Genomic DNA, 18,233 nt, shown 5'->3' with positions numbered 1-18,233 from the left:
CAAACCTTCCATGTAACCACACTGACTAAAATTTATTTTCAAACGCATTCAACTTCATTGATCAAACACAATCTTTTTCATTGATCATTCAAAAACCTACTTCATTGACTTCACTGACCAAGCATAGATATAATTAACATAAATAAAATTATAATTATATTCAATACATTTCTGAGGCATTCACAGCGCTGCTTTTTCTAAGTGCAAATTAGCTGATGTACATACAAAACTGGCAAAATAGGCAGTAAAATAAGACAGACAAATGACAACACATTTAAATAATACAGAATATACAAAGAGGGAAGCTAAAGTGGATGGATTTCAGAGGTTGTGGGTGATTATTGTAGAGCTTTGGCTATTGCTGCTGCCAGGTGTTCAGCTGTTGGCTTTTCTGCAGCACAGCTGACACAGAGGCCTTCTGCTGTCATAGCGTCTTGTGTGGTTGGCCCTATAGCTGCAAACTGGACACAAAGAAGTTTTAAGTGACTCTCAAAGGCACTGAAGATCTGTCAAATACTGAAGACTCATGCATTATGTTAAGAGTGTGACTATGGGGTTTCACCTTTATCTGAGTCAGCTGTTCACCTGACAGCCTCCGTACCACTTCCAGACAAAACTTCACTCCTGATGGACTGAAGAAAGCTATGCTGGCTGGAGTGCCCTGTAAATGCACAGACTGATGAACAGTTGCTACATTTAAAAAGAAAGTGCACTCTAAAATGTAGCAGGAGAAAAGGTTTTACCTGCTCTGTGAAATAGTTCTTTAGATTTTTCTCCAGATCTGGATGTTCAGCTGTTTGATAGACAGTCAGAGTCTCTAGGGGCACTCCTGGAAACAAAGAAACAGATCCCCGCGGTGATAAAGGTAACGCAATTATTATTTTATAATTAGTGTAAACCCAGTGGGACTTTTATCACCTTGAGTTTTAATCGTGAGGCACAACAGGGGTAAAATGCTTACCATTGTCCCTTAAAGCCTTAGGCAAGACTTCTCTTTTGATTGAGCCACAGGGGAAAAAAAGTGGTAGAATATTTGTGTCCTCTCCTATGATGAGAATTAAGTATAAGGTCATGTTAGTTATCACTCATCATAAATTTTCTATTAAACTGAACTGTGAGAGTATAAAATAATAACGTACGGTCAATGATAACACTCGATAGGAGCTGTGCTGTCCCTGTGTCCTCGCCCAAAGGGTTCAGACCCAAACTTCGCACTGTGCAGGAAAAAACACAAAAAGAATTGTTTAGGAATGTTGGTATCAGAATAATTACACAAAAACAATCAATTGCAAAATACACAACTCATAAAACTGACAACAAAGAGACCAACAGTCACTAAAAAAAGAAGGCAAAGCACACGTCAGGAAGACGCTGCACCTGCTTGTTTTCTAAAATACATTCGCTGTGTGTCGCAGCAAACTGTCACTTGAGTACAACCTATTTCCAAATGACTAAGGGTAGTAACACCACTTCACACACTTGCGTCAGTGCAACACCAGATGCGTGCCACACACTTCTAGAATTAGCATTAACACAGCAAGGGTTTATAAAAAGCACAAAGATTGGAAAAAAAATGAAAGAAAAAAAAGATTTTAAGAGAGAAGTGGTCCATAGGTGAAAATAACTCACCTAGTGTAGCAGTCGCCTTCCCAACTACATAGATGGATTTGGTGTTCCACTTGTCTTTCACAGAGCTGTTCCATTCTGAATTAATAATTGGCAAATTAATCAAATTGTTTCAAATCTTAGACAGTACACAGAATTGATGGACATTTAACCAAACACACACACTCTGGGGATTAAGATCATTATATAAAGAAAAGGTACAGGGTGCAACAATTATTCTGAATTGCAATTACTTTGTATCCTCTCACCTTCCCTTCTTTCTTCTGCTTCTAAGCACATCTTCACAGCCTCCACTGCTCTCGGGCTGGTGAATACAAGACCTCCATGTTTTTCTGGTTGGAAAACCTGAAATAGGAAGCCATCTTAAACAACAGATATCCTAAAGCAATGCATACGATAATACACTAATGAAACAAATGACTAATTTCAATATTGCAACAATGGAAGTTACCTTATCTGACAAGGTGTTTAATGAGACGAACTTAAAAGACAGTACAGGAATTAGGGTTGCTTTGTGTCCGTGCGAGGCCAGCTCCTGTGGAATGAAAATAATATGTCACTGTCAGCTTTTGCAAGGAGTAAAAAGGGAAGTGTTGTACTGACAACTGCTGACAATGCAAGCATGAACACGGCACTGTTAAAACCAAGTTTAAGATTTAGGGAAAGTGTGTCTACCTCAATGTAAGGATCAGGTCCAGACTCCCCATCTCTTGGATCTTTGAGAAGCAGTACGTTCATCCTGAAAAAGACCTTAAAACACTGGATCGACCAAAGAAATAGGGAACAGAACAAACCAGTGTGGAATATGAATGCTGCTGTCAGAAACTCAAAGCTGCATTAACACTGAGGACAGAGGGTGTGAAGGCACAGCAAGCTAAGCTACACCCTAAAACTGTCATATGTAACCTGCTGATAACAGCGTTGAGTCACGATTACTGGACTGTAGATGAGGCAAAAACATGTAGAGACATGCAAAAAACCACAATGCCACAGTTTCTAGTTATATACTGGATAAATACACTAACTACACTAACGTTAGTTGTATACTATGTGTTTATTAGCTAAAACGTGGCTGATGTCTTCTTGTGTTATTGTTTACATTAGCAAGACACAGTGAATGACATCTTAGCTACACTAACCGTTCCCTTAATATAAACTGTCCGTAATGCCTAGTGATAATAAGAGACTAATGTATCTTGCTTAATGATATACAACCTATAAATAATACTCAAAAAAGACAAAATATTGCATGAAATAAATGTACCTTCAGCTGAGTTGTCCGTACTGCTGAGCGTTTGACCACTTCAAGGAGGGGGGGGGGTNNGGGGGGGGGGGGGGTATAACACGAAATATTGACAAATCTCCCATGAATATTTAAAAATAGCTTATTTATTTCAAAATGTACACTAAATACTTACAACATATCATATAAATACTTTCCATAACAGTAACATAGTATTTTACGCACGCACAGTTTAAATAATTTTGAACCCCCTCCCCCCTTTTTTATAAAATGGTTTATTCCATTCGGCAAACGCCTGAGGTTGTTACGGCAAATGGCAACGCGGATGCATTTGGAGCCGTTTGGAGCCGTAATGGCGGCTTCGGAGTTTCAGTTTCCTGCTTCTCAGTGGGTTTACTTCAAGCGTTGCCCCGCCCACTCCGTTGACACACGTGTTGCCTGTTTGCAAGCATGGCTTCGTCAGCTAAGAGGAGAGCAGTCGGTTTGGGTCAAAATCCCGAGGAAAGTGACAACAGCTCCGACGATAACCCGGAGGACGATGGTGATTCCGGCGAGGAGGACAGCGAGGCATCAGATGAGGAGATCCACGAGGTAAAAGAACAAACAATCAATCAATAATCATTGAATGTGAACGCTATGTATAGCCTTGCTAGCCAGCTAGTTAGCTAATAGCTAGCTAGCTTCCTCAGCTGTCGGCTAATAGCAACAGGAGCAATTATTTAGCGATGCTGGCAGAAGAAAGATATTAGCGTTAATAAACTAACGTTAGATAAATTGGAATATGTTATTTACGTTTTACCTTTACCGAAGTATGATTGTAACCACTCGGTAAATGCTAAAGTCAAAACCCCACTTGAGTGACACTAAAGTGATTTTTACAAAACAAATACTCGAATAAAGTCACAGAAAAACATGTATATATTTACTTTACCCACATGCAGGCTGTTGTTTACTACTCTCCGCTTTATTGTTTGACACTCAGGAGATCGTTGTGGACTTTGAAGCCCACACCATTTCACCCAACGACTTCAATGGCGTCAAGAAACTGTTGCAACAGGTTTGGGATGACATTCATGTTTTATTTTAATCTAATTGATGTTAGATTAGGTGTCGGGGGGGCGTGGCCTCACTGATGTCATGCTGTTATGTTTGGACACAGGTCTTTCTGAAGGCTCATGTAAATACATCAGAGATGACAGACATCATCATTCAACAGAATCACGTTGGAAGTGTCATCAAGGTGAGTTACTACCTCGGCTTAAATCTTACAGGTGAGTCTTCAGCAGTTTCAGCTCCCATGTGTATTCACATGTCCCTTCACTTTGCTCCAGCAAGCCGAGGTGCCAGAAGACAGTGACGACGATGACCCGGATGAAGTGTTCGGCTTCATCACTATGCTTAACCTCACCGAGAGAAAGGTAACACCACCGGCGCCAACCTTACAGGCTAATTGGCAACTGGCGTGGCCTCTGATAATGTTGGAATTAACACATGTGGTGCTAGTTAATTTTAAAATTGGGTCACTGTGTGTGTCTGGTGCTGTTGGCAGGGTGTGCAGTGTGTGGAGGAGGTGAAGGAGTTGATCGTGGAGCAGTGTGATAAGAACTCTACCCACAGCGTGGCGGAACAGCTGGAGCACATCCTCGGCGATACCAGCAAGCCTGTGGGGCTGCTGCTCAGTGAGCGCTTCATCAATGTGCCTCCACAGATTGCCCTCCCACTGCACAAACAGCTCCAGTGAGTACACGTCCATAAGACACTGTTAAAACAGGCTACAGCAGTGTTTCATGAAGACGACAACATAGACATCAAATGCATCGTTCATGTTCCAAAAGAGGGTGTTGAGTACTTTTATTCTTAGTTTTAGAATACAACAGACTTTTAATGAGTATCTGGACCCCAAGCAGCACTTCACTGCAGTTTTTCTGCTTTCATTTGAGTTCTTCTGCATGTGTTTAAACTGCATGTGTGTATCCTTAAGTTTTGTCAAGTTTTCTTTACGATCAGTTATATTTTCATAGAACCAGTAGAACCAGTAGAACCACATGATCCTGGAAGAAGTGTCCAGAATTATGTGTCGTGTGTTTGTGAAAGCAGCAGTCAAACTACATCTGAACCCTTCCAATCACGGTGACTGATGAGCCATTTGCCCTTGTACCTTGTATGAACTGTTGGTTCAGCTGTGTTGTTGAAGCTCTGCTGACTGAAATGCACCTGATGGTGCTTTGTGAAGGGGAAAAAACTTTGGAGATGGGTTAACTATCTTTTATCTAAATCTGGAATAGTTGCTTATGATTTATAGCTGAAGGATTATCTGCAGCATTCCAGCTGTTTTTAAATAAAAGTGAAAGTGTTCTCTGCAGGAAAATAAACTGAATGTAATTCTGTCCCCAAGGGAAGAAATAGCTGAAGCTCAGAGGACAAATAAGCCCAGTGGGAAGTGTCACTATTGTCTGATGATCAGCAAGACCTGCAAAGAAGCAAGCAAGAGTATTCCAGCCAGAGGAGGAGCTCCCAAAGAGGAATACATGTTTGTCAATGCAGAGGAAGAGTTCTTCTATGAGGTAAAGTCAAGTAAATGCAAGCAGTCTTAAGATGTTAACGAAACATTTGATGATATACATGCAGCCTTGCATACAGCGTCACATTTAGATGTGAACTGAACTGAAACAAAAGATCTTTAATCTTTAATTTAAAAGATTCTTTAATTTAAACCTTCATAAAAGAAAGCCGTGTTGTACTCCTGTCTAAACATTCTCACAGATTTAAGCTCTGTCTTTGTTCTCCTTACAGCAAGCCATCATAAAGTTCCACTACACGGTCCAGGACGAGGCAGACTCCTGCTTGAGCGGCAGGTGGTCGTTCGACGACGTACCCATGAAACCTTTCAGGACAGTGATGCTGATACCAACAGACAGAATGCCCGCAATTATGGACAAACTCAAAGAATACCTAACTGTGTGAACCTCACAATAAACTAAGACACCTATGCACAATGCTGAAGACCTTCAGGCTTATGGAAATTGTTGAATATACTCTGTGTAAGAGACTGTAGAAGAAAATGTTTTGGTACCATCAGCAACAGTAGCGCCAGTATTGTAAACTTGACATCTAGTACATGTTTTTTTTATTTTATTTTGGAGTATTTACAAATTCCTTGTTCACTTATACATACCTGCTTATACTGCAGAAATATACAACAGGTTTGTCATGTGAATATAAATAGAAATACAGCACTAAATCACTTTTTTTAAAATACTTTTATGACAAGATTATAAACCAAAACAATTAAATGATAACTCTTTTGTGTTAATGACAACAGCTCGTACAGGTGAGCTTGAAGGTCCAGTCTCAGCAGATGGATTTGCCATAAAGTCAGCGTACTGGATAGTAAAGCTATTGTCTACTCTTATGTCCTTGACGACATAACTTAGAAAGCTTTTTTTTTTTTTTTTTAAACCAAATTTGATCTCGATTGTTGTGAAAATCGAACGTACAGGAACAGAATCCTGAATGGGGTTTATTTGTGCTGTTCTTCCGAAGATTTTCCAATTGAGCATTTCTGTAGATCTCTTGCCACCGAAAATAAATGCGTTCTATATCTTAAGCCTTGACAGTTTGCTTTCTTAATCTGGCAGCATGTCAACTCATACGTACTGTTTCAGTCACAAAACTGTATATACACAATGTTAACCTTAAGAAAAAATTGTACAAATACCTACAAATTTCCCTTTGCTATAAGAATCGAGGGAAAGGAAGTAGGTGACAAATTACTTTTTAAGCAGCTTTTACATGAACCAGCATTTTCCTTGGTTATGTAAACAAGAGGTATGATGGGATGTTTTTTTTTCTCCCTTACAAGTACTGCAACAGACAACATCCACCTGCAGCCCCTCTGCTGCTCATTAAAGTCTATAAAAATCTAAACGACCATTTGCATTTGCAACCACTTGCATTTCAAAAAGGACAGTGCTGAAGGGTAGAGCAGGAAAAAAAAGGTGAGAAACAAGAACACTTCCTTCCGTTACTAGCACTCAGGAAAAAAGGATATACTGGCTATAACTTGTATAGACCACAACTAATAAAGGGTGATTTACTACACTTAAAGGCATGTCATCTCACTGGACACCTTTAACCTGCTGGATGTTCTTTGCCCATGCACACATGACCGTCAAAACAACTTTTAAGCAACGTAATAACTTAATATTACAGTTTCTGATTGGCATTGACTATAAATATTTTACAAGCATAAATGCATTTGGTGATAAGATTGCAGTCCAGACTTTCGCATTTATGATTTTCCATCATTGAATGACACATCTGTCGTAAGTCTGCGCCACCGCTGCACAGCCCCCGCTGCTGATTGTGTTGGATTTTTGCTTAGATTTTCTGGATCCATCTGGGTCCAGCAGGTCTTGCAGTATGTCTTTGCTTTCACTAGGGGGCAGATTGTAGAAGAAGTAGAGTGGTGCCATCTGAATGAACCTAAAATGAAAAACAGAAATGGCATAATTTGGAAAAGATGGAAAAACAAGCAAGAATATGCTTAAAGAAAACAGACTAACTACCGTGGAGATTTTAAGAGGATTAAAAAACACATTGCTTCGTCTTACTGTAATAACAAAAAGACAAAAATCAAAACATGTTTGTCTCAACGTGTTTGTGGTGCATGAAAACATAAGCCTAATCTGCTTGTACATGTGACATCTGATCGTGATCTGACTCACACTTGGGGGGAGATTTCAGAGACTGTTTTCATACAGTTGTTCTCCGACAGGGTGTAGTCGTGGAAAACAACCCACTCCGGCAGCCCAAGCTTGTGTGACTGAGCCCCATAGCCGGAGAGCGGGTGCACTTGGGCCATGTGCTTGTGTGTCAGAATGAAGTAGTTTCCTGATCCGTCCACGTCTCGAGCAATCTACGAACACAAAAGACACTGTAGACTTGAATTCAGTTGGAATATCTGGAGGCGGATTCATTAACACTGACCTTTAGCTTCCATATACCTGCATGAAGAACCCAGCCAGCAGAGCTCTTTTGATGTTGTGGGTGTTGGTCTTGGTTCCGAAGGAGGGCTCAGAGATGGGAAGCTCGATCCTGTTCAGGGTATCGGTCAACTCTGATCGGATGGCCTCAGCTGTCTTCAGGGCGGAATGATCCAGGAAATAGTCCCGGCACCACTTTTCAGCAGTGAAGTCTGAACACACAGTGGAGTAGTATTTTGGTCATTTTTTGGCCTTGAAGCTCAAAAATAGGGCCATTTTTATTCTAATACTTAAAAACTATTTTTAAAACAATGTGGCTTAGATGGGGGCCACAAGTGTCTAATACAATTAAAACACTTTTGTTGTTCATTTTAATCCTCCAACTACAAACAATTGAGATTGGATGGAAAAAGTGATGATCAAATTATTATTTTAATTATTAAGAAAGATTTACTTGAACCCTTGATGTCAAGCAGTTTTTAAAATTTCAAACTAACGTGGCATCATTGGGTTGATAGCATCTTAAAATACCTTTTATTTTGTAATTATTTTTCCTTTTGATATCATGTTTATTTTAATTATTAAAATAATCTCATGTAATTTTGTCCTTTGGTTCTTCTGTTTTCAACTACTTGGAAAATGAAATGAGAATTTTTAAAGTACCTGAGAGTATTATGACATTAGTTTTATGTTACAAAGGTTTTATTTGTTTTGCCACTGTGAAGAAGATTCAGAAACACTGCTGTAGGGTTTCATCAGGCCCTGTGTGTCCCAGTATATTGCAGCACTTTTCAAGATTTACTAGACTTGATTAGTTCTGTTAACTTGCTGTGTCTTACATTGTTCTCTCTGGCTTTGTTTGAAGGCATTGTAGATGTTTATGAGGGTGAAGTGATCGCCTTCAGGGTGCTGGAACTTTCTGTGACACTGGACTGCCTCGTGGGTCATGCCAGCAGGTGGCTCCAGGAAGCAGCTTGGCGCTAAAAGCGAAGGAAACAAGGTGGTCAGCATCGCTGACATGGCACTCTTATCAAAGACCATCTGCTTCAGAGAGATTCTGCAGCTTCATTCATCTGCAAATTAGCTACAACAACAATATCCATCTGGTGAATCTACAAACCAATTAAAGGATCTTCACTCATAAGGTGTACTTGCAAGAAATCTGATTATAAACTAAAGTTGAACACATGGCACATGCGTACCTGACAGCATTGCCGCGATCGTCAACATCTCGCTCACACAGTCGTACTCGCAGGATGCCAGCAGCGCTTTGGCCATCTGAGGGTCCAGGGGGATTTCAGACATTATGATGCCAATCTCAGACAAGTTGCCATCATTGTCTAAAGCTGCGAGGTAATCCAGCTCCTCCAACGCCTGCATGAGACCCTCGGGATCTGGTGCGAGGAATGACACCGCATGAGCTTAACACATACATTCCATAAATTAGAAAGAGAGAGTCCCTATAGTGCAAATAGTACAGTGTTAAGTAAGTTTTGTCTCATCTCTGTAACAATTATCCTTTTGTTTCTTGCTCTGTGTAACTGTTCTTTTCTTTTTTTTGGGGGGGGGGGCGCCTTATACTTAAGCCACTATATGCGCTATATGCGCTATATGTGTTGGGAATTCCCAAGGGGAGGCTCCCAATGCTCCCAATAGGTAGTAACCAAATATGACACTGTGGTACACAAACTTGAGATACAACAACAGAATGCACCAAATATATATATATATATATATATATATATATACCATCAATTTATGCCATCACAATTATTGGAAAGTTGCTCTAATAATACTAAAATCCTACACTTTCCATTTCTAATGATGCATGCATATTGGGGAAAGCAATTTCCGTGCCAAATTCTGCAAGAATATGGAGATATTACAGTATATTTGGCTTGTACTTTCCTATTCATTGTACTTGTCTGATGCTGCCCTAACGAGACATGTTGTATAATCGTTAATGAGCTGGCCTCTTTTACCCCGTTCTGCTCCTGTTAGGGTGGGTCAGAGCTCAGACAATAGTTAGTATCAGGGTCCTGTCAGCTCAGCTAAATCATGGCTGACTGGGCGCAAACAGCTACACGGAGCAAATTCATCTGTACTTCCTCTAGCCAAAAAAAACCCTCCCACATACACCTCTCTGGCTGTGTTTTAGGGTGGGAGGGACATTTTGTCTGTGGGAACCAGTAACCTGAGAAAAAAAAAGCTTGTTATCATGTTTTAATGGTAACCCTGCACAGTTTCCACTAGCAAGCTAACCTGGTCTGTCGATGAAGTCACACTGTCCAAGGCCGGCTATCTCAATCCTTTTTAGGAAAAGGACTGTTGGTGTAATGTTGGACTCCAAGATTTGAGGGGAGTTCTCTGGAGAAAGCTGGCTGTCTTCTGGATACAGGCAGAAACATTTACCTAGGAAATAAATGGAGCTAAATTAATTATTTGATTAACTCTGATGTTGTTCCTCCACCATTATTATAGTCAAGATTGTTTTACCATGTCTGAGTCTGACTTGAAAACTATTTTTTCTACCTTTTAAACTGGTATATATATAGTATTTCCAGACATACCTGTCGTTCCAGACAGCTGCTTGCGTAGGTCTGCCTGACACTGACTGATGGGTTGAAGTACCTCCGAGTTAGCTCTTATTCTTGGATTGTACACCTACAAAGTCCAAACCACATGCCAATTAAATCAGCATATTACTCATTTAAGGTAGATATGTTTTGTTGGAAATAACGTACCATCCTTTTCTGGACTCCTGTGTCAATGACAAAACTGACAGACTCTGTAGGCCACCACATATCCTCCCCCTTTTGGTTAGAGAGGAAAACCCTCCTGGACCTCTTGGAGCCTGGTTGCTCAGTCGGGACAGGCGGCAGGCCTCCCTGTCCTGGGCACAGGACCACAGGCACCATCTGTCCCAGCTCTGCACCTAGCCTGGTCCCCTCTCTCTGGAGGATGCTATGGGCACAATGAACCTCCTGCAGAAGGCATTGCAAAGAAAGTAGCATATCAAAAAAATTGCTAAACCAGTCTCAGCTTTGGTGCAATGAAACCAAAATAATCTCTTACTTCAGCTGAGGCAAAAAATCCAACAACATCGCCGTCCTCTTTGGTTCTATGGATCTCCAGCACCAGTCTCAGTGCTGAGTAGAAGTAGTCTTTGTTGCCGCTATTGCTGTGGACCACCTCGGCTGGAGACGAGGCCTCCAGACTGATGAGCGGGACGCTGCCGTAGTGGCTGAGCAACTTGTCAGACATGGGCGGGATGGTGAGGACCACCACTCTGAGCTCAGGCCTCTGCAGCAGGATGTCCCTGAGGAGACCCAGCAGTATGTCTGTGCTAACTGTCCTCTCGTGGGCCTGGTCAATAATAATGACCCCGTAGTGCTCCAGAAAAGGGTCCGACATCATCTCTCTCAGCAGCATATCGTCAGTGCAGTACCTGAGTGATGAGTGAAGCCGTCAGAGGGGTTAATAGTGGAGGTTTTATGTAAGTACTATGTAAGTAGTAAGTAGAGACTTCAGGCCAATAGCTACATTTATCACAATTTTCTGGAGTAGGTTGCTTTAAAGACATCATCATCGGGAAAACTGACTGAAGCACCCTCCTGGTGAGGTTTGGTGTGTTTATGTCTTGCCTTACTTTCGTGATAAAACCACTAAAAAGTATCCAAGATATAAAGCATAGTCTAACAGTAGCACAAGTAGAGTCATACAGTCAGCAAACTCCATTAATGACACAGCAACAAATGAAAAAACTTTCCAAACATTAGCCGCCTGGAGCAATATCCCTAAGTGTAGTAAACTGAGAAATTGTGCATTGTATTGCTTTTGAGTTGAACTTTTTATTTGTAAAGAGAAAGATAGGGTATAGCACACTTACTGAGTATGAGTATAGGCATTGTTGAAGTCAAATGAATGAGACTATTGAATGCTGATTTTTTATTATTGGTTAATCTATGAATTCTTTTTAATGACAAATTCAGTGCCTGAATTGGACCAAAAAAGCTAGCTGTCTTTACACATAAAAGCAGTAATGAATACCTCACCAGCATTGCTGTAGGCAGGGTTTTAGAGATACCAAAGTCCAAAAACTGAACTTGCTAGGGAAGTTTTGGGCATCAAACTAGTTATTTTTAGGCAGTTATTTCACTATTTGTATTGAATACCACTTGGAAGAAACACCACGATCCAGACCTTGGTAACCTCAGTGGTGGGTATGACCATCCTCACCAGAGATGGCAGAACTCAATAAGAAGGAAGGGTACTCATCTGGACAGTACCAGTAATTACCAGTCCATTTTAGGCATTGGATAAATTGATTGTGTAGTCTATAAAATGACAGAAATGAGCAGGGGCACATCCAAGAAGCAGGTAAGGGGGGCATAATTGAGAAGCTGGAACCAGTAAAATAAATGACCGATATTGTTCTGTCACAAGGAGATATTCTGATATATGACAATGAGCACTTTAAAAGTTGCCCACTTCATCTTAACTGAAGCAGAATCTTCTGTGTGTGCGCCATCCATGATGTGAATGAAAAGCACAGGCAAGGAAAAGATTCAAAGTGACAGACGTTTGGTGGATGACATTAAAATGTCACTGAAGTGTGCTGATGCTGTCTGTTAAACCGAGAGCTCGTCAACAAACCTCAGAACGGTGTCGGAGGAACAGCAGGTCTCCAGAGGGATAGTGTAACCCACTTCATGGCCTATGTTGACATCCATTTCATCAGCCACACGCAAGGCCAGATCTACAGCCTGCTGTCTGTTGGTCTGCGTGCACACCACCATGCCATGCTGGTACTGGGTAGACAGACAGAACTCTGCACACCACTGAGGGATCTGAAAAAGAAAATCACTAAATGTTATTTCAAATTTCATTCAATGTCTTGACAGTATTTCGTAGTACTGATTCTCCTTATTATATATCCATATAAATTCAGTTTTCAGTGGCAAACATCCTTTCAGGGTCGTAACAACAGCTTTTGTTTAAGCACACAGCAAAGCAAACAGTGACAGGAGATATCCTATGGTATTATCGCTCATAATGCAAAATTGCTTTGGCAGCATGAGGCGGCTCCAGCGGATCAGGGCTTAGCAGCAGGAGGTCCCCTAACACCCCTGCTGGAGCCTTTGTGAAGCTCGACTGTCAGGCAGGCAGGCTGCAGCTTGGACAGCCTCACAGTGACACAACAGCATCTGCTGAGCTGGGCAGCCTGTTCACACAAGCTCACATAATGGTATTTCTTCCACATGTCAAAGTTGGGAAAAAAAAAGTGTCACAGGAACAAAACTATGTCAGGGAGAGAAGTTGTGCTGTTCAGTAGATAAACATGGCAATGCTGGGAAGAAAAAAACACAACTGAAAGGCTTTACTTCACATTTAAATCAAATCAAGGGGAGCAGACCTCTTGAATTTGCTCTTGACTGAATGGGCTGTACTGAGCATGTGGCAATAAACTGCATGCAAGTCATACAAATTGGGTTATGCTTTGGTATTTGGGTTCAGTCTGAACGAAGTCAAAATGTCCCTAAATAGTAAAAAAGGATGGAAAAGTACAGGAAGATGCACTATTCTTTAACTCTAATGCCCCATAGCTCCAAACTCAGATTATATGTAACTATATAGAGGAGGGCAACTACTTCCCTTGGAAATAAATGCAAGTTGAATGTGAACTTTTTATAATAAAATCCTTCTGAAAGACATCCTAAATCCTTATTTCCTAACAAGATATGCATATTATTGATCATAATAGGCTTACCTGTGTACTCCTCCCAGTCTTTGCTGTCCCAGACACAATAACCAGTTGGTTATTTACCAGAGAATCTTCAAACTCGTTCCTGACTTTCCAGACTGACAGAGTCTTCCTCTCTTTCAGTAATTTGTAGTAACGCGAGGAAAAGGGCAATCCATCGAACTGATTTAACTCCAGATCATCTCCAAAGCCAAATGAGTCTTCTGCGGAACATTCCTCACTTTCAGGGGAAATGTCAGGCTCGGCGGAATTATTTACCTCCGACATGACACACATATATTTGTTAATCCAGACAAGAGCGCACAAAGAGTCCAGTCTGCAGACTACAACATATCCTATACTCGCGCACTTTGACGTGAATACGTGATTAATAATCGGAATCTTTTTAATTGCTAAAACTATATTTATTGAGCTGTTCAAAGTTTGAAGTTGTTCTGCTTGGAGCTGGCTGACGCGTAGTGCGCACCGGCGCGTAATTTCTCCCCAGCGTGGCTTCACACGTGTTTTCATTTGCATGTACACCACTGAGCAATGTCCGCGAGCCTGTTATAATCGCCTGCTTATCGCTGCTAAATAAGCACGTGTAAAGTAGCGAGGGCTATGACGGTGATGTTCCCAATTATCAAATCCCTAATAAAATATTATTTTTCTCATGCAACTTCAAAATGAATACATCCATAAATCCAATGAGTATTTTCCTTCCTTCATAATTATGGGATACTAAGCCATACATATAGTATCTTCAAGTATGGGAAAGTTTCTCAAAATGATGAGACATATAAATAAATAAATAAAATAGAACTATTTGAACTCACTCAAACAGTTCACCCATTCACCTTTTGCAGGCTGCAACTTCTCCACAAGGGGAAGCTGTTCGGTCGTAACAGTCCTCACAGTCCCGATAGACTAACCTACTCAGTAAAGTTTCTAAAAGCGACTCCACGTACAATTTGTGTAACATGTATTCTAGGGATAAAAACAGCATTATATAATATTCTATAATAAATAACACAATGAGTATTTTTACATTTTGATGATAATGCTTCTGTGCTTTTAGTAACATTTTGAATTCAGGACAAAAAGATAACTTCTAGACATTTTTTAAGTATTTAAATTATTCTACATTGAAAATTATTTGTATTTGATATGAATAATGCTGTTAAAATATTTGAAATCTACTCCTCCTCCATTAAAAATCCAGAACCTATACATATAAGTTGAACTGCTGCTCAACAGGTGTTTACTACTTCACTGTAGTTATACTGTATATAAGTCCATTTTCAGTGTAGTATGGTTGTATAATATTGGACCAGGATTAGGTTACAAACTATTTGTGATGTCACAAATCATGCTAGTAGGCCCTGCCTCTTAAAAATCAGATTTTCAAGGAGCAGATAGAAACTTTCCACTTCCAGCAGATGAATGTTCTAGGGTCAAACTCTGCACATACACTGATTTGATATAGCTCCGAAACATTCAAGCTGTAGAAGAAAAAGAACCCAATATATAACAATAATATTCTTTGAGTGGAAGGGAACTTTTAAGAAATTATCTTTTACAGACTATAGGTAAGTGATTTAACATTCAAATGTAGCTCAAATATTCAGCAGTAAACATTTTTTAAAACCTATGTGTCTATTTAAAGAAAAAGGTTTTTTGGCCTTTGCATCCCAACCCCCTCCCTGTTTGTTGACAAATGCAATCTGTGGGACTGTGACTTGATTGATATTGGTGAGGCTCGTTTCCCAAAAGCTCACTCATAAGGTGGACCAACTGTATGGTCCTGTTTATCATGTGGACTTGCATTGGATTTCTCATTGCAAAGGATTTTTCCACCGATACTGTGTTGTTTGAACCATCCCTTTTATTTCCCCATCCCCACCCTTCTACCCCCCCCCCCCCCCCCCCACACACACACACAGCACACACAAAACAGAGACCTGCGACTCAACAGATCAACACCAGTGAATCTTGATAGGCAACAATGAACACACAATCCCACACCTGTATTGATTGAAGCAGTATTTGTATTCCTTACAAAGATCTTGTCAAATTGCTTTTAGAGAAAGATTCAGACTGTTGAAATAAGATAGGCTGCTTCAGATGTCAGTGTTAAATAGTTAAACCAATTTTAAAACTCAAACCTTTCTGAAAATAACGACTGCTGTAAAATGTTCAATGACACTTATTACTGTATCCAGTATTCAATCTGCAGTTTGGCTCAAGAATAAAAGAAATGCCAGAGGCTATTTGGAAAAAGGTTACTTTTGGCATGCAATGCTATTGTAGTTTAATAGTACAGTAGGAAACATGTCAGTTTTTTTCAGGACTGCTAAAGTGAAATTGCCAATGTTTGTATGCTTCCTAACATTCAAAAGGGCATTTAACATAGAAATAATAACTGTTCCTCTCATATAATTGTTGAATTGTCTTGCTGGAAACATGCATGCACTGCAACAAAAATCAATAAGAAACATTTTCTTCAGTGTTTAAAAAACTGTTTTACTAATACTGCTTGAGTGTTCAAAATACCATGACCAGACACTGACACTTTAAGTGTTTTCTTTACATATGCTGTATCAAACAATCATTATATAAAAAAAGCATTCTCCATGGAAATGTGTTCACCTGTAACACCATATGAGAACATTTGGACATAACGTACAGTCAGGTGACTGGACTCAAATACTGTCTATTAGTACATGGATACATAGCATTGAAAAAGCAAAGTAAACAAAGCAATGAATGTAAAACTAGTGCAGTATTAAAAATATAACAGTATCAAAAGTAACAAAAGTCCAAAGTCAGTTTTCAGCCTACATATTTGTGAAGAAAAGCTGTGCTTAAAGGAAATGCTGCTCAGTGTGATAGATATGCACTGCATTGCAATCTAGTAAAAACAATACTGCAAAATAATTAAAACTGCTAAATCAATTACCACAAATCCAATTTCTGCAGGATTTAGTATCTGGCATGTTTAAAAAACTAGTCTTAATAGCCAAATTAAAAAGGTACAAAAAATAGAAAATGAAATAACTGCTGAAATAATTGGTAGGTCAGTGTACACTAAGTAACCACTAACCTTAACTTCAGTGTCCTTGTCAGCTGTATCTGTCCTTTCCCATCACAGAAAAAACATGATTTCAAATCTACACATGAACACTGTATAGCCAGACACTGGCTGTTTACATGTGAGTGCCTCCATGACGCCTGTATAGCCATAGCGTTAAGAAAGTCCTCAGTGATTCTGTGATTTAATCACAGTTTCACACATAATCCTTGGTGTAGACAGGCACGGATGGAAATACTCAAAAACACACATGACCTTTAGCAGAGCAATATTTCAGAGAAGTTTACTCTCTCTGAGGGATGAACGCTTCCTTGATCTCGGCTCATTTTAGATCCCCGTTCAGTTCAAACCTCGGTACCCAGATCCCTCAAGTGAGCTTCTTGAGGCTTGTTAATGAAACGAAAATGGCAAATCAGTGACATTTCACAATTCAGCTTGTTACCTTTCCAAAATATAAACGCAGAGGAAACAGACCTGAACTTCAGCTGTCGGTGAAAAACAGAACTGTTGCAGAACTGTTGCAGTAATACCACTTTTTTTTTATTTTTCTGTGGTTGTTTCAAGCCTCGTCAGACTGGCTCAAAGCTGCATTACCCTTCGAGAAAAACCCCATTGCGTTCCAAGTGAACTACAAGTGTTGTCTGAAGCTTTCTTTGTTCTCATCTGTCATTGCACAATACTCTTTTTTTCAACTCCTCCTGCAGTATACAGAACAAAACCACAATGTAAAGGGTTCCCTTCATTAAAACACATTTCACAAAAACATTTCTGCAATCAATAATTTCACAGATTGGCTTTTTTTTTCAATCTCCCATTATTCTCTTTGATAATAATCAGTTGATATGAAAAGGAAAATGTGAAACTGATGCAAAACACAATTTTTTTTAAATTCAAAGTTGCTACCGTGTAGTAAAAGTGTCTGGCACAGTGCACTGCGTGGCAATAAATACAGAATATAAATACTTTACATGTACCTGAGCTCAGACTCGTAGCACCACTCAGACACAGAGCACCAAAGGGACACGGCAGATCTTCTGATTCAAAACTCAGAGAAGCCACCATCTTTTTAAGGTTTTCAGAGTTTTCATAGTGCAAATTTCTTAGTGTCTTATCATAACAAAGTCCCTTCTGGCCAAAGTCTCAGCTGCTGTATTTGACGGCAATTATGCAAGGCTTTGGTAGTGTTGGAGGTTGCTTGGGACTCGGTCTAGAGGAGAGAGAAAAAGTGGAACAAATAATCAGACGGTGAGTGAAACCAGCTTCAGTGTTGTTTTTAAATAAAATGGGTGAAGTTGGGAACTCACCTTTTGGGATGTGGGACAGGGCGCAAAGGTCTGGGTGCACCAGGTATGGGTGCAGGGCCGCAAACAGCAGAGGGCCCTTGGACTACAGAGGGACTTCGAACCAGACGAGAGCTCCTTGGATCAGCAGGAAGGGGTTTCTGAGGAGGACTGGGCTTCTCTGACTCCTGACAAAGAACAGACACATCGAAAAAATAACTGAGAATCCCCACCAGGTGGCACTCACAGTCAGACAATCGCAGCT

The 18,233-nt window shown here is 40.2% G+C and overlaps 4 protein-coding genes across 4 annotated transcripts in view; 1 reads left to right on the top strand and 3 right to left on the bottom strand.

The window, feature by feature from the left end:
* Window positions 1–27: 27 nt before the first annotated feature.
* uros (uroporphyrinogen III synthase) lies at window positions 28–2,948 on the bottom strand. Its single transcript, XM_035664296.1, has 10 exons — window positions 2,891–2,948; window positions 2,302–2,385; window positions 2,078–2,161; window positions 1,875–1,971; window positions 1,630–1,704; window positions 1,140–1,214; window positions 962–1,045; window positions 744–829; window positions 563–661; window positions 28–461 (listed from the first exon to the last, which is right to left on the bottom strand). The coding sequence occupies exons 2-10, from the start codon at window positions 2,362–2,364 to the stop codon at window positions 339–341; spliced, it is 786 nt and encodes a 261-aa protein (XP_035520189.1). The 5' UTR covers window positions 2,365–2,385; window positions 2,891–2,948; the 3' UTR covers window positions 28–338.
* A 338-nt stretch (window positions 2,949–3,286) lies between these two features.
* Window positions 3,287–6,476, top strand: bccip (BRCA2 and CDKN1A interacting protein). Its single transcript, XM_035664284.1, has 7 exons — window positions 3,287–3,460; window positions 3,852–3,926; window positions 4,029–4,109; window positions 4,201–4,287; window positions 4,419–4,606; window positions 5,265–5,433; window positions 5,663–6,476. The coding sequence occupies exons 1-7, from the start codon at window positions 3,320–3,322 to the stop codon at window positions 5,831–5,833; spliced, it is 912 nt and encodes a 303-aa protein (XP_035520177.1). The 5' UTR covers window positions 3,287–3,319; the 3' UTR covers window positions 5,834–6,476.
* A 180-nt stretch (window positions 6,477–6,656) lies between these two features.
* Window positions 6,657–14,083, bottom strand: dhx32a (DEAH (Asp-Glu-Ala-His) box polypeptide 32a). The gene is made up of 11 exons (XM_035664276.1): window positions 13,625–14,083; window positions 12,511–12,704; window positions 10,930–11,302; window positions 10,599–10,838; window positions 10,425–10,518; window positions 10,117–10,266; window positions 9,057–9,248; window positions 8,694–8,834; window positions 7,876–8,066; window positions 7,597–7,787; window positions 6,657–7,354 (listed from the first exon to the last, which is right to left on the bottom strand). The coding sequence occupies exons 1-11, from the start codon at window positions 13,892–13,894 to the stop codon at window positions 7,174–7,176; spliced, it is 2,217 nt and encodes a 738-aa protein (XP_035520169.1). The 5' UTR covers window positions 13,895–14,083; the 3' UTR covers window positions 6,657–7,173.
* Window positions 14,084–15,570: 1,487 nt separating this feature from the next.
* The window catches only part of LOC118329103 (disintegrin and metalloproteinase domain-containing protein 12-like), a 70,342-nt gene continuing 67,679 nt past the window's right edge, over window positions 15,571–18,233 (bottom strand). Inside the window, exons 22-23 of the mRNA XM_035663075.1 lie at window positions 17,993–18,156; window positions 15,571–17,895 (exon numbers count right to left, since the gene is read on the bottom strand). Coding sequence (XP_035518968.1) covers window positions 17,829–17,895; window positions 17,993–18,156 — 231 coding nt within the window. The 3' untranslated portion in view covers window positions 15,571–17,828. The remainder of the gene's footprint in view (window positions 17,896–17,992; window positions 18,157–18,233) is intronic.

Source organism: Morone saxatilis, unplaced genomic scaffold (genome assembly GCF_004916995.1).
Source record: "Morone saxatilis isolate NCDOM2014 unplaced genomic scaffold, NCSU_SB_2.0 Contig1, whole genome shotgun sequence".
NCBI classification, from domain to species: domain Eukaryota; kingdom Metazoa; phylum Chordata; class Actinopteri; family Moronidae; genus Morone; species Morone saxatilis.
The sequence above is the reverse complement of the archived record's forward strand: the minus strand, read 5'-3'. Positions and strand labels throughout refer to the sequence as shown.

What these genes read in the sequence shown, in the direction of transcription:
- uros (XM_035664296.1), bottom strand. Translation starts at nt 2,364, where the DNA reads ATGAACGTACTGCTTCTCAAAGATCCAAGAGATGGGGAGTCTGGACCT. An exon ending in GACCTGATCCTTACATTGAG is followed by an intron (nt 2,162 to 2,301) that starts GTAGACACACTT and finishes TTCATTCCACAG; the next exon opens with GAGCTGGCCTCGCACGGACA. An exon ending in TAAGGCTTTAAGGGACAATG is followed by an intron (nt 830 to 961) that starts GTAAGCATTTTA and finishes CTTTGTTTCCAG; the next exon opens with GAGTGCCCCTAGAGACTCTG.
- bccip (XM_035664284.1), top strand. Translation starts at nt 3,320, where the DNA reads ATGGCTTCGTCAGCTAAGAGGAGAGCAGTCGGTTTGGGTCAAAATCCC. An exon ending in TCAAGAAACTGTTGCAACAG is followed by an intron (nt 3,927 to 4,028) that starts GTTTGGGATGAC and finishes GTTTGGACACAG; the next exon opens with GTCTTTCTGAAGGCTCATGT. An exon ending in CCACTGCACAAACAGCTCCA is followed by an intron (nt 4,607 to 5,264) that starts GTGAGTACACGT and finishes TCTGTCCCCAAG; the next exon opens with GGAAGAAATAGCTGAAGCTC.
- dhx32a (XM_035664276.1), bottom strand. Translation starts at nt 13,894, where the DNA reads ATGTGTGTCATGTCGGAGGTAAATAATTCCGCCGAGCCTGACATTTCC. An exon ending in CAGGAGTCCAGAAAAGGATG is followed by an intron (nt 10,519 to 10,598) that starts GTACGTTATTTC and finishes TGGACTTTGTAG; the next exon opens with GTGTACAATCCAAGAATAAG. An exon ending in TGGCTGGGTTCTTCATGCAG is followed by an intron (nt 7,788 to 7,875) that starts GTATATGGAAGC and finishes TTGTGTTCGTAG; the next exon opens with ATTGCTCGAGACGTGGACGG.